The sequence below is a fragment of the Triturus cristatus genome, chromosome 9 (genome assembly GCF_964204655.1).
Source record: "Triturus cristatus chromosome 9, aTriCri1.1, whole genome shotgun sequence".
Classification (NCBI taxonomy): Eukaryota; Metazoa; Chordata; class Amphibia; order Caudata; family Salamandridae; genus Triturus; species Triturus cristatus.
The window spans coordinates 1,149,027,241-1,149,042,035 of record NC_140592.1 but is presented as its reverse complement, the minus strand read 5'-3'; the positions used below and the strand labels follow the sequence as shown (position 1 = coordinate 1,149,042,035).

The window sequence follows — 14,795 nt, the reverse complement described above, 5'->3', positions numbered from 1 at the left end:
AAATATAAACTTTTGTAAATTCCACAAAGTTCACTCAACTGGATTTTCTGCCACGTGAAAACCTGTAGATTTTCCACCATGCAGAATATCCACAGAGTGCACAAGGACTGGAAGATGTTTTCCTGGAATGCCATAATTTACATTGATTTCTATGTGGCAGGACTCTGTAATTCACCCTAAAATCTCTGACTCCGAGCGCAATTTAAGGGGAAATCAATGATGTATAGATTTACGCATATTCTGTGAGCCAGGCCACCTGTACTTGTGAGCGCAAGACATATAGATCTGATTAATATTTCTTTCCCCACCAGCTATGAACCAACCCTATGTGTAATGCTCTGGGATTTATGCACTAAAGCGTGAAGCAAGCTTCCACGCATAGCTTGAGTCTGCAGGAGAGAAAAAAGGAAAGAAAAGTTTCCTATAAATGATCACCAATGGATCAATCAATTCAATTATATAGCCTCTCATTTAAACTATTCTTTTATCACCCAAAATGTAGAGGATGGCAGCAGAACACAGCAATGATGTTCCACTTCCACTTAGTGTGCTAGTGCCGGCTGCAGCCCTAAGACCTAGACAGAAGCTTTTTAGTGCAAGGGGCTATGACATAATCCAGGATAGCCTTCATCCTGAACTGGCTCATGGCTGCACAAGCATCTCTTTGATCATAAGCTCATAAAGCATCACACCATGGGCTAAATTTGTCTTCCGTTCAGTTGAAACATTCCACCCTAAGGGTAGGTGTGGTAGTTAAACAGGATAAATCTTTAGTATTGTGGCTTTCTAACAGACTCAGAGCTTTGACATACAAAGAGGTCATTCCTGTTTTAACTTAGCTCAGTCAAAGAAGATAACAAAGACATGTAAAAAACATAAGCCTCATGCAAAATCACCTTTCGTGGTTTGTGGGTGTCTATTCATGTGCTGAAGATAAGCACCGTATTAAGACTTGAAGATGTCCTAGATGCCACATGTACAGTCTCCCTGCTGGGAAGAAGGGAACATTATCGATGAAAATGAAACAGCAGTGGCTCCTCCACATTTGTGGAGGAGCGTCGCCCCACTGGCTCTACTAGCCGCTGAAAAAAAATAAACAATATTGTTTTATTTTTCAGCTGCTAGCTGATCCAGCGTGTGTAGGGATGGGTGGGGCCAGGCAGGGCCATAGGAGGGGGGCAGACTGATGTGCATTGCTAACTGGCCAAACAGACATAAGCAGATCGGTTTCTCCAACCCAGCTGTACTGCACAGCCGGGTTGGAGAAACAGCACAGACTCCCTCTGCCTGAGCCAGCGTTAAACAAGCCCGCTCAGACCAATCCCCACGCTGCTCTCTATGCAGCATGAGAGCCGCGCAGGGATTGCACATGGAGTCTCTGATGCTGTACCAGTGGCTGCTGGGACCAGGACGCCGAGGAGCTCCAAGGCGTGAGGCAGCAGAAGCAGCATCGGGTACGTTTTATTCCCCTCGCAGTCCCCCCCCGTGCTCCTCGTAACCCCTCCATCCGCCCCATTACTGTTAATATGTGTCGTGACCACTGAATGTAATACCAGGTGGGCATGCCATGATATGGCAGCCTGGTCTTTTACAGAAACATTGCAGCTTTTTTTCTGACCATGCATCTCATCTCAGCAGTGAACAAGAAAAAACTGAGTTGGAAGGTCACTCCCATTAGGGGCTCTGGCAAAGGGATCTGAAACCAAGTGTTTTTGCCCACCGATGAATGAGGTTGGGTTCCGTGAGATGAACAAAAGGTGCATTTGCAGATTTTTGCTTCTACCTAACTTGAAACAACCACTTGGTCTCAGAAACTTTACTACCCAGAATAGGGGACTATGAACAGCTGTTTTTATTTTCAATTCCTTCTATTGCTGAAAATAGCATTACGATTTTTTACTACAATAGAGCTTATTGTTTCCTTAATGCCAACAACCTAATAACCTTACTGTTATACTGCTGCTGCTCAGCCTGAGTGTCTGTGCGAGAGAATGTTGGTGGATGGAATGTTCGTGTGTGGGTGAGTGTCAGTTGGAGATTAGCTGAGCAGCAGTGAGGCTGCTCCTGGTGGGGCTCTCTCCCTTGTAACATCCTACTTAAAAAATCAACTTGAAGTTACTACCTGGAATGGACATTACCATTATTACAACATATTTTGGCAACGATCTGGAAAAGAACCTGCGTGTTCCACCTGATGAACTACTGAAACTTGCATCCTGAAGGAATTCCATAGTAAAGAATCTCTTAAAACTACAAGCTACAGACTTAAAGCATTCTGGCACCCCTGAGTGAGCTCCACCAGTGACCCCTACATCGGTTGCCCAAACTTCTCTGTGCCAGTCCCTGCTCTCCTTTACTGCTCCCTCTCCTGCTGCTTAGGGACAGTTGTCCCCACCCTGCCACTTTGTCCCGCTACATTGGGAATGTTCAATGAGGAGTTACCGGTTTCACCTGGAGCCAGATACCCACTTTACCCTGTGACCGTTCCAACTCTTCGTCAACTTAATGGATTCCTTATCCCAACATATTTATTACTTTACCCTGTGACCATTCCAACTCTGCGTCAACTTAATGGATTCCTTATCCCAACATATTTTTGGAAATGATGACACTGTTTCATCAGTTTATTTCACATCTTTGACTGCCTCTCCTGCCGCTCTTGCTCAAAGCGCGCCTGGATTGCGTGTGCACTGATGTGTCCCGGTGCATTTGCTGAGGCAATTTTTGTCCATAATTGTTTTTTTTAATATTGAGAATATTCAGCGTTGTGACCGTTGAGAGCGTGCGCTTCCTTTTCAAATGTACTGGCTCTTGTCCCACAGCGCGAGCAACCTTACCTGCAATACACGCAATGCATTTCATCTCCCCTCGGAGACGCTGCACTCCTCAATTATCTTGCTGCTTCCATGGTTCTCAGGCTTGCAGAGTGACGCCTAGCTGCATGGAGGCGCCGCGAGCCACCCGGCTCAGCGTCCTAAACGTGCCGCCATCTTGTGGTTGGCAAAAGCCACAAGTATCGTCTTTGCACTGCGCATATAAAGCACTGTCTCATGACCCGCCGGTCAGTTCGTCCGTTCCTTGTTTAAGGAAGTGGTGATTTTAAACTGTTTTGACTGCACTCCAGCATGCAGGACATTGGCAAGTTCTGGAAGGGGGATTGTCTCAACAAGGTACTATTTTATTTTCATTGCGTTTTTGTCACATCTTCTCCAAGCAACACGAAGCTGGCGTTTTCCTCTTCTTTTTTAATATTCGTTCAACAAGTGTTTGTCAGCAAGTCCTCACTCAAGTAGTTTACTCAATTCAGCGATGTGCATGTACTGGACACACTTGCATTGTTCCTCGGGTGAGAGTTCACTCACCGGAGTTTGCCCTTGCTGTGTTTTGCATTTTTCACAATGTTTTTTCCCTGGGTTCAAATGTTTTAATGCCTTTTGCTTGATTTATGTTTTCTTTAGGTTCAACGCTTTATTATTTAAGTGTGCTTCGTATCTGCTGATTCTATGCTTAATTACCACCTATTGCAGTGGAGTTTTCGTTGAGGGTATATATATATATATATATATATATATATATATATATATATAAGAAACAGTGTGCCCATGCACAGAAGCGCACTCGTAGGGGGCCAGGGGGCTTGGAATGTGCCAAGTTCCTAGGAGCAGCGTGATTGGAGTGATTGTTTTCTGCTACTGCCACGAGAGGCCCATTCAGGGCTAGATGTAAGAATTATTTGCAGCATGAATACTGAGGCACGAAAACTTACCTGCACTACATTTCCCAGAATACATCTGGAGAAGTCCACTTACCTGATTGGCCCATTGGAGGGCAGATTTGACTAAATACTTGCAGGTGCAGGTAGCTGCAATGGCGTCTCACCAAGAAGAAGGGATAAACCCGAAACGCGTCCTGAATCTGGCGCCACTTTTCTTTTATTGACTTCTCGTGACATTGGCAGTCTTCCCTGAATAAAGGTCTCCTCGAACCTAACGCTGGCTTGAGTGCGCTTCTGTGCATGGGCACACTGTTTCCTGGATGTTTAGCGCGGCCGCCCAGCCGCGAGAAGTGCACCACCCCGTTGATTGTAGGGGGCCAGGGGGCTTGGAATCTGCCAAGTTCCTAGGAGCAGCGTGATTGGAGTGATTGTTTTCTGCGGCTGCCACGAGAGGCCCATCCAGGGCTAGATGTAAGAATTATTTGCAGCATGAATACTGAGGCACGAAAACTTACCTGCACTACATTTCCCAGAATACATCTGGAGAAGTCCACTTACCTGATTGGCCCATTGGAGGGCAGATTTGACTAAATACTTGCAGGTGCAGGTAGCTGCAATGGCGTCTCACCAAGAAGAAGGGATAAACCCGAAACGCGTCGTGAATCTGGCGCCACTTTTCTTTTATTGACTTCTCGTGACATTGGCAGTCTTCCCTGAATAAAGGTCTCCTCAACCTAACGCTGGCTCGAGTGCGCTTCTGTGCATGGGCACACTGTTTCTTGGAGATATATATATATATATATATATATATATATATATATATATATATTTAAGCTCCCAGTTCCATTAGGTAATCGTACCCATCACGGACGACAGCACTCACGGGGGAGAGTTCAAAAAGGATTTATTGTTTGAACCCTGGGCAAAGACGCGTTTCGGCACTCAGCCTTCGTCAATTTCTGCAATGAAACGCGGCAGCCATTACACATTTAAAGCACTTCCAAAGTTTCCGGTGTAGAGACAGAAAACAGACTAATCATAGCGCCATCTTTGAATGTCTCAAAGAAAAGGAAATAATGCAATAAATATGGCAGAATTCCATGTAAAGATATGTAAATACATTCTTATCACAATATATAATTGATTTGATTTAGCCCACAGATGGGCGTTCATATACTGTCTCAAAAGTTACACCAGAACTGAATAGGACACAACAGCATAGGGGAGTCATACGTACATCCTGCCCACAGATGGGCTCATATTATTCCTCCTATGATACTCGTAAATTCGCACCTTATATACATACTCAATTAGTACAGTTCATGTCCAATACAAAAAATGCAGATTATATACAAGAAATAGAGAAATCAGAGGAAAAATTCATCATAATATGACAATGTGAATCGATTCATCCTAAATGCACAGCAAGTTCTTCACTACTATTAAGGCCCTGCGGATTCTTACTTTGTAGGTCGATGATATAGCGTGATTCTAAACGCCTAAGCTTCTGTATCCTGTCACCACCCCTAGGGCTTTGTGGTACATGATTTAAGCAGAAGAAAGAAAGAAGATCCTTATTGTTGCGATGCATCTTGTTATAATGTCTCGCTACTGGGTAGGATTCATCTACGTTGTTAATCGCCCTCATATGTTCAAGAATCCGAATCTTAGCCGGATGAATAGTGCTCCCGATATAACGGAGCCCACAAGGGCACACTAGACAATATATAGCATAGGGAGTAGTGCATGTGAGAAACTTGGTGATCTTTTTAGGTGTGATAAGTCCAGGTACATCATACGTTAAAGTGCGTTTGCTTTTCTTACAGGCTTTGCACTTACCACAGGGAAAAAAACCGTTAAGTGTTTTAAAAGATATCCTAGTGGGTTCTACGTCATGATAGCTATGGACCAAATGATCTCTGAGTGATCTAGCTTTCCTGAACGTAACTAGAGGATTTGTTGGTAAGTCCTCTTTAATGATGTGATCAGTGAGGAGGATATGCCAGTTCTTACGTAATATCCTCTTCAATTGGTTGGCATTTTCAGAAAAAGTTGTAATCAAGCGGAAAGCACCATTTTTGGACTTATTGACAGCTTTCTCCGCAAGAAGATCTTTCCTCGGGATTTTATTCACTCTATCTAGGGCACTACCCAGAACCGCTTCGCTATAGCCTCTCACTCTAAAGCGTTGCAAGCTCAATGCTGCTGCCTTTTCAAATTCCTTATGGTTGGTGTTGTTCCTTTTCAGCCTAAGTAGCTCCCCATATGGAATACTATCAACCAGTTTTTTGGGATGGCTACTGGTAGCAAAAAGGGTGGAATTCCCTGCGGTACCTTTCCGATAGAGTTTAGTTTGTAGCTGTCCATCGTTTACATAAACAGTAAGATCCAAATAATTAACTTCCTTGGTGCTAACTTCACCTGAAAATTTAAGATTCACATTGTTACAATTTAAAACCTCAATATATGATTCAGCCAAGTCAGGTGGACCATCAAATATAATGAACAAATCATCAATATAGCGGTACCAAGCCTTTATCCTCAAGTTCCAAAATGCATTAGGCTCCGCCCAGGCCACCCGCTCCTCCCACCAGCCAACGTACAGGTTCGCGTAGCTGGGGGCGAAGCAGGTTCCCATGGCAGTCCCCAACATCTGTCTAAACATCTGGTTTTGGAACAAAAAAATATTGTGAGTCAGGCAAAAATTGACAAATTCCAAAATCATCTTGTTATGTTCATAAAATCTCAGTTCACGAGTCTCTAAAAAGAAACGTATAGCTTCTAAGCCATCAGTGTGCGCAATGCATGTATATAGACTCGTTATATCAAGAACCATAAGACAGTAACTGGATTGCCATTCAATTTCATCGATGTGTGTTAAAAAATCTTTCGTATCTCTCAAATATGATTTCAATGTAACCACATGTTGAGAAATAAAGAAATCAACGTACATAGAAAGGTGTTCAGTGAGACTGCCTTGGGAGGCAATTATAGGTCTCCCTGGAGGGTTCTTGATGTCTTTATGAACCTTAGGCAGGTAGTAGAAGGTGGGAATGATAGGATTTAAACATCTCAAAAACAGGTGTTCCTCTAGATTTAATTTATTCTTTTTGTACCAAGAGGAAATCAACTCATGATAATCAGTGATACTCTGATTGTACATCTGTGTACTGGTTCTTTCGTAGCATACAGTGTTATTTAATTGACGAAATGCTTCCGTTTCATACTGGGTTTTAGTCAGTAGAACTATATTGCCTCCTTTGTCTGATGGCTTACAAACCAGAGAGGTGTCCTTGGATAAAATCTCTAACACCTTCTTTTGCTGTTTGGAGAAGTTCGTAATGTTCTTTTTATACTTATTATCATGACGTAAGCGAGTGAGGTCTTTAATCACAGCATCAGAGAATGTATCGATCGAGTCATTGGCCATTTGTGGAAGGAATACCGATGCCGGTTTGAATGGACTTAATCCTCCACTTTGTTGTATTTCATATTGGGCCATGAGTTGTGTGGGATTGATATCAGTGTTCTCATTCTCAGTTGTTTCATTTCTCAAATTTTCCAATGCTGGCAAAGTTACAATGTCTCTGCCAGTTAAAGCATCTGGTGCAGTAGTTCTCTGACTAGGATTCGTACTTTGCCTAGTAGTAGGTTTCAATTTAAAGTACTTATGAAGCTTCAGCTTACGAGTGAATTTAAACAGGTCAATCCTGGTCTGGGTAAATTCGATACTCCTCTGTGGGCAAAACGAGAGACCAAGTTTCAGAACCAATTCTTCTTCCTTGGTTAACACTCTGGGGGTCAAATTGATTATCGTCAAATTTTGTTCATTTACTTCCGTTTGTTGAAATATTTCCTGCTGCGGGTCATGGGTGGAGAGCCTTCGAATTTTCTGGCCCCCGCCCCCCCGCCTTGTCTTCCTCTTGCTGCCTGTTCTGGAGGCTTGCCTCTGCCTCCCTGTAATTGCTGTTTTCTGATGAGTCGAAACTCCTCGTGAAAAGGAGGTGCATCAATTGGCATCCCACTCGCTGCATCTTCATTGGAGGATTCATCTCCTGTAACCTCCGATTCTGATGTGTCTGGGGCCACTGCCAATGGTTGATTAGGTTTTTGTCGTAGTTCTCTCCTGGGATTATCATATTTCTTGGCAAATGTTAGTATTCTGACTTGACTATAGTCTCTTTCGTCCCGGTCGAACTTCTCTTCTTTACGCTGCTTGATTTTTTGTTCATATGATATATATATATATAGTTTCCAAAGAGTCGTTGCGATATCCCCGCTCTCCTTCCTTTCGACGCCGGTGCCGGCCGCAGTCGCAACCCCGCTTATTATGTCTTTTCAAGGATGAAATCTGAGAGTTCCCAGAAAATAATCCAGCGGCACACCCAGGACAAAACAATAATTTTTTTTTTTTTTATTTTTTTTTTATTGCTTTAAACGAACAGAACTACGCGTTTCGGCGAAGCCTTTGTCAAGTTAGTGACCTGTGCCCCACTTCCCTTAGAAATACAGGTCATGGTTGATAGACAGTGAAGAAATATTATCGCCAAAATGCCATTTGTTCAGATTTCGTAACATCATTAATATTGCTTGTAGGCCAACCAATAATGTTAATAATCACAAGAACACAATTACTTAAATAACCAAATGGAAAATGAAAATTGAAAAGAAAATCACATTTTCGCCTATGAATGCCAATATGCAATATCTCATGGATACAACGATAATTCATGTTCCGTATCCTTGTTAAATAACAAAAGGGTACTGAGAGTGCCGGGGTAATGTACCCACATTGCGACATGTAAGTGCTCCACTCTATTTATATTACAATTATGAGGATCCAAATCGTAACCGGGTAATGTACCCGAACTCTATTCATATTGCAAGACAGTGCATTTAGGGTGACCAACCGGCGTTCTCCAATTACACACATCTCATAACAGGCCAATGCCTAAACATCATCTGGTCATTTTCAGCACGTAATTTCATGATAAAATATTTTTGGTAGCAATTTTAAATAAACAGTTTATTTAAAATTGCTACCAAAAATATTGTGGGTACATTACCCCGGCACTCTCAGTACCCTTTTGTTATTTAACAAGGATACGGAACATGAATTATCGTTGTATCCATGAGATATTGCATATTGGCATTCATAGGCGGAAATGTGATTTTCTTTTCAATTTTCATTTTCCATTTGGTTATTTAAGTAATTGTGTTCTTGTGATTATTAACATTATTGGTTGGCCTACAAGCAATATTAATGATGTTACGAAATCTGAACAAATGGCATTTTGGCAATAATATTTCTTCACTGTCTATCAACCATGACCTGTATTTCTAAGAGAAGTGGGGCACAGGTCACTAACTTGACAAAGGCTTCGCCGAAACGCGTAGTTCTGTTCGTTTAAAGCAATAAAAACATTTATTGTTTTGTCCTGGGTGTGCCGCTGGATTATTTTCTGGGAACTCTCAGATTTCATCCTTGAAAAGACATATATATATATATATATATATATATATATATATATATATATTTTTTAATGCTGTTTTCATGGTGTGCTTAATATATATATACATGTTGCATGCATGTATTCACTTCTGGTCCACGTTACTATGTGATTGTACCTTCTTACCATGTGATTGTACTTACCTTAAAACGTTTGTTTGCATTACGCCTTTTTTCCCTGCAAGTCAGGGTTTGCACTATGTGTGTTTGGTTCCGTGTGGACTCCCTTGCCACACATCACAACCCAAATTTATGTTTGGCTGGAGTTTCTGCTTGGTCTTTTCATGTTACATGCTAATTTACATTTTGCTAGGTTTGCTACCAAGTATGCCATTGGTTACAGGATTTATCATGATTTGGGTCATGCGTTTTTGCGTTCTTCTGCTCCTGGTATAGCTTTCTCCTACGTTACGTGGTTATGCGTTAGTTTGTTATAAGCACCTATTGTTGTACGGATGTTTTGGTTCTGTGTGGAGTCCCTTGCCACACATAACAACCCAACTTTTTGTTTGGGTGGAGTTTTTGTTGCTGATCGGAGTCTTGGTTGGAGGAAGAGTTATGTGTGCCTACTTTATGTACATTTACTTGCATGATTTCCAGGTTACTTCTTGCTTTCGTCTGTATTGCACTTTTACTCCCTTGGACTTCAAGGATTCCTTTGCTAGATTTGTGCTTTTTTCCTCTCACGTCAGGGTTTGCGTTGGGAGTCCTTTTGGTTCTGTATGAAGCCCCTTCCACACATCACACCCCAATTTGTTGTTGGGGGAAGTTTTGCTATTATAGTGCTTATTATTTTGTTCTGTGTGGATGTTTTCCACGCTTCCATACAGTTTTTTTTACTTGGTTGGTTTTCTTTCACTCTTTCGTTGTTGGTTCTCTTGTGCTTCACATGTTTGCCTGGCCAGCTTTCACGAACCAGGTACTTTGGTTGGTCTGTAGTCTAAGGTGTGGGAGTGTTTGGGTTGTTTTTGTGATAGAAAGGAAGATGATGTGCATGAGTCTTTGTACTTGTGTTATGTTTCTCCCTCCTTACTTCATTTTCTTGCATGAATGTTCCATCTTTAATTTTTCATGCCATGTTCCAGAAAGTGGACATTCTTATATATTTCTTGAAATGTTTCTAATGCCTTTTGAAATTTCCTTCTTTTCCATTACAAAGAAAGGGGATGTGTTATACTGCTGCTGCTCAGCCTGAGTGTCTGTGTGAGAGAATGTTGGTGAATGGAATGCTCGTGTGGGTGAGTGTCAGTTGGAGATGGGCTGAGCAGCAGTGAGGCTGCTCCTGGTGAGGCTCTCTCCCTTGTAACATCGTACTTAATAAATCAACTTGAAGATACTACCTGGAATGGACATTACCATTATTACAACACTTACATATTGCAATAGGTGCATTCTCATAAATTGGTACCTTGAATGGCCATAAAAAATCTCAGAAAACAATACTCACGTTTGTTTAGCACTCCTTTAAGAACAGTCCTGAGTTCTTCAGCACTGATCTCCATATCCTGCCCAAAAAAAGAAACAAAGGACTGTTATCCATAACTATAGTCTCTAAGTGAATTAAAAGAAAACTACACAGGTCTAAATAAGCACTGGATATTGAAAGTTGATCCGTCAACTACAAGAAGGCATATTCAATTTACCCTTTTGCAGTTGATATAGCATACACAGACTCCAAACCTAACTGTAGTACCCATGTTTGAGTACACTTGCAGCAATGTTTAGACTAGTGCTCAGACACATGTGCACAAACAAAATAGAAGCAAAGGAATGAATGAAATACTATGCTTAGGTTAGGTCTACCTGATTCACATAATGACAAAATAGTATTTTTTTTATTTTGAGGGTTTTGAAAAGGACAAACTGATCTTGTTCAGGCATGTAAAAATAAGCAAAAATCCCGGAGCATAAGTGCAGTTTCTCCATCCCTGCCATTTTAACTTTGTATTGGAAGTTCCATTCACCTCCATTTCGATTTTTTTTGGCTCATTTTGAGGTATGCAAAAACAACAGTTGATGGACAGAATGCAGAACAATGTCATACATTCACCCCAGTACAAAAATCTGGGCCTAAATCCATCGTTTTTTGCTCACCATGCCGTTCCAGTTTGAACCCAGCCATATGCAAATCAGTCTTGACCCTGTGCCTCATGGGTACAGTACAGCCCGAACTGCCAAGCCAGGTCCTCTCTGGACTGGAAACAAGCATCCTAGGACCGGGTTCGGGGTTTCACCCCGCTTCAGCCAGGATAGCTTGATTCTAGTGGCATGGAGAGCACGGGACCCACGTCTGGGCATACCCTTCCCACTCGGGGTGACAAATGCAAAAACAACAGTTGATGGACAGAATGCAGAACAATGTCATACATTCACCCCAGTACAGAGATCTGGGCCTAAATCCATCGTTTTTTTGCTCACCATGCCGTTCCAGTTTGAACCCAGCCATATGCAAATCAGTCTTGACCCTGTGCCTCATGGGTACAGTCCAGCCCGAACTGCCAAGCCAGGTCCTCCCTGGACTGGAAACAAGCATCCTAGGACCGGTTTCGGGGTTTCACCCCGCTTCAGCCAGGATAGCTTGATTCCAGTGGCATGGAGAGCACGGGACCCCGAAACCGGTCCTAGGATGCTTGATTCCGGTCCAGGGAAGACATGGCTTGGCAGTTCGGGCTGGACTGTTCCCATAAGGCACAGGGTCAAGACTGATTTGCATAAGGCCATGTCTGAACTGGGGTGGCGTGATGAGCAAAATAACGATGGATTAAACCCAGATCTATGACTGGGGATGAATGTTTTGCCAATGTGCAACATTCCGTCCATCATATTGTGTATTTTGCTGTTCGCCCTATGTGGGAAGGGTATGCCCAGACGTGGGTCCCGTGCTCACTAAGCCATTGAAGTCAAGCTATCCTGGCTGAAGAGGGGTGAGACCTCGAAACCGGTCCTAGGATGCTTGATTCCGGTCCAGGGAAGACATGGCTTAGCAGTTTGGGCTGGACTGTTCCCATGAGGCACAGGGTCAACACTGATTTGCATATGGTCATGACTGAACTGGGGTGGCGTGGTGAGCAAAATAACAATGGATTAAACCCAGATGTGTGACTGGGGGTGAATGTTTTGCCAATGTGCAACATTCCGTCCATCATCTTGTGTGTTTTGTCATTTTGAGGTAGCCTTAAAACCAAACTGTGGAACTTGTGCTACTCAGTTACACCCTTCATGTGCCCTCAGAATGGGGAGAGCCCAACCTGGACTCCTTACACTAAAGCCCACGCGCAGCCCTCCTTGACTCCTATGTCTGATTTTAGCTGTCTGCAGCATGTTATAGGTTCTGTCATGTGCCCAAGGGTCATACCTACTGGTATTCATATATAAATTCATCATCATCATCAAAGCTTTATTTCGATAAAAAACATATCATAAAAGCATACAAATTTGTTATAAAAAAATAAAATAACTGGAATTAAAAGAAAAAGAAGATAAAAGGAGTATGGCTACAAAGGGAGCAAGCAAAAAATGAGGGATACATTGCTACACCAAACATTTCTACCCCCCAAAAGGACAATAGACAATCGAAAAAACAGCCATAAAAAATTAAATTTTAAAAAGAAAAAAAAATCATATCAGAAAACGGAGAGACCTAAATCTAATAATCCATGACCAGCCAAGAAATTTGGCCACACCACATACCAGCAGTGGACTGGTGTCTGACTGTAAAATTCTAAGTGCAACACGATAGTTCGCAGTGCCCAACTGCCTACAGACGGGACTGAGCATCTTGCACGAGGGTTTTTGTAGGCAGGGCACTCGAACACAAGGTGCGCTATAGTCTCAACCTCCCCGTTGTAACATGGGCAGTTTGCAATAGTTTGATGGGGGGGATTCCATTTGCTGGAAAACTCACGAGTAGGGAGTGTGCCAAACCTAAACTGGGTGTAGAGTGTCCTATCTCTAGGTTTCTGAATAAAATCAAAATAGTGCTCCAGCCTAACCACCTGTTTATGTAAATAAAAATCCCCAGTCAGGCTACCTATATTGGGAGTACTATACTCCAGGTTGTCAATCCAGGTCCAATAGGCCTTCTTAAGATCGGCCTTACTCAAATGTTGTTCAAACTACCAAACTTCTCTTAGACCCATTGAGCAGAAAGCTTTTTTAACAGTAGTCAACCAACCAATCCTATATGAGCCAGTCAAGCTCATCACTTCTTTTTGGCCATCAACATATTTAGATAGCTCAGGGGTACGACATAAGCGGGCCCAAAAGAGCAAGGGACGTAGTCTAGCAAGATCCCTAAATGAGCGCCTACCCATATCGCTCATCAGGGGTTTATGAGGAGTACCCCTGGGGAGCGAGACCAAGTCCCTGAGGAATTTGTTTTCAGATCTTGAGATTTCATCAACATTGTCGAAGCCCCAAAGTTCGGCACCATAAAGTGCCGAACTAACGGCTTTAGCAGCATAAATGACAAGGGCAGGAGTAATGGGCCTGCTCTGCGAAGAGCGATGTTCCTTCCCAATTGCTCCCGTGACCCGCTTATGATTCAAAAGCAATTTATCAATGTGGGGTCTCCAACTTAGTCTATCTTAAATTCTAATTCCTAAATAATCAAAAGTGTTAACAAGCCCTAGCGGAACACCATCCAGAGTAGGAGTTATTTTAAGGGATCTACAGGGGTTAAACGAGAGAAGTTTGGTCTTCGAAGTGTTAATGGTCAATCTACAGAACAACTTAAACCTATCCAAAAGTTTTTGCAGCCCTGCCGGTGTTTTAGAAATTAACAGGGTGTCGTCGGCAAAGAGTAGGGCAGGAACTTTGTCACCCGCCAGGGTCGGGGCATCAGCTGGAGTTTCCCGCAGGAAACTTACCACCCCATTCGCATACAAAGAGAATAGGGTGGGAGCCATAACACAGCCCTGGCGGACTCCCCTATTAACGGGGATTTTATCTGTTTTCTGTTCCTGAGAACCCCACCTCACCCGGGCATAGTTGCCCACATGGGGACGGATCAAAAGGTCTAGGATTGGCAGCGGAATACCCATTTCGTTCAAGGCCTGCCACAGGCGATCGCGGGGAACTAGGTCAAAGGCAGTCTTTAAATCTATGAATGCCAGATAAAGACTGCCCTTGCCAATCGAGACCACCTTCCAATATAAAAGAAGGAGCCTAAAGACCTGGTCAGTGGTACCCGTATTTGCTTTAAAGCCCGCTTGGTAGTCAGACAGAATGTTATTATCGCTGACCCATCTCAAGATTCTCTCTAACAAGACCCGGCCAACTATCTTCTGACCAACGTCGATAAGACTGATGGGTCGATAGTTGGCAGGGTCTCCCCTAAGTCCCTTCTTAAATATTGGGATCACCTCCGCCCCCTTCCATGATTCTGGGACGGGGGATCCTTTGAGAAGGGCGTTAAGCAAGATGGTGAAATACCTGGCCCACTCTTGAGGATCAGCTCGGAACAGATCACCAGGGAGGCCATCTGGTCCGGAAGCCTTGGCTAGGGCTATTTTATTAATAGCAGCCAAGACTTCAGATTCCACAAAAGGATCAAATGCCTCTATAAGAGAG

At 43.0% G+C, this 14,795-nt stretch overlaps 1 protein-coding gene across 8 annotated transcripts in view; it reads right to left on the bottom strand.

The window, feature by feature from the left end:
- The window catches only part of CAPN3 (calpain 3), a 496,647-nt gene that overhangs the window by 63,104 nt on the left and 418,748 nt on the right, over nucleotides 1-14,795 (bottom strand). For all 8 annotated transcript variants that reach the window (XM_085627100.1, XM_085627104.1, XM_085627105.1 and 5 more), the window contains one exon: nucleotides 10,672-10,729. In XM_085627100.1, coding sequence (XP_085483226.1) covers nucleotides 10,672-10,729 — 58 coding nt within the window. The remainder of the gene's footprint in view (nucleotides 1-10,671; nucleotides 10,730-14,795) is intronic.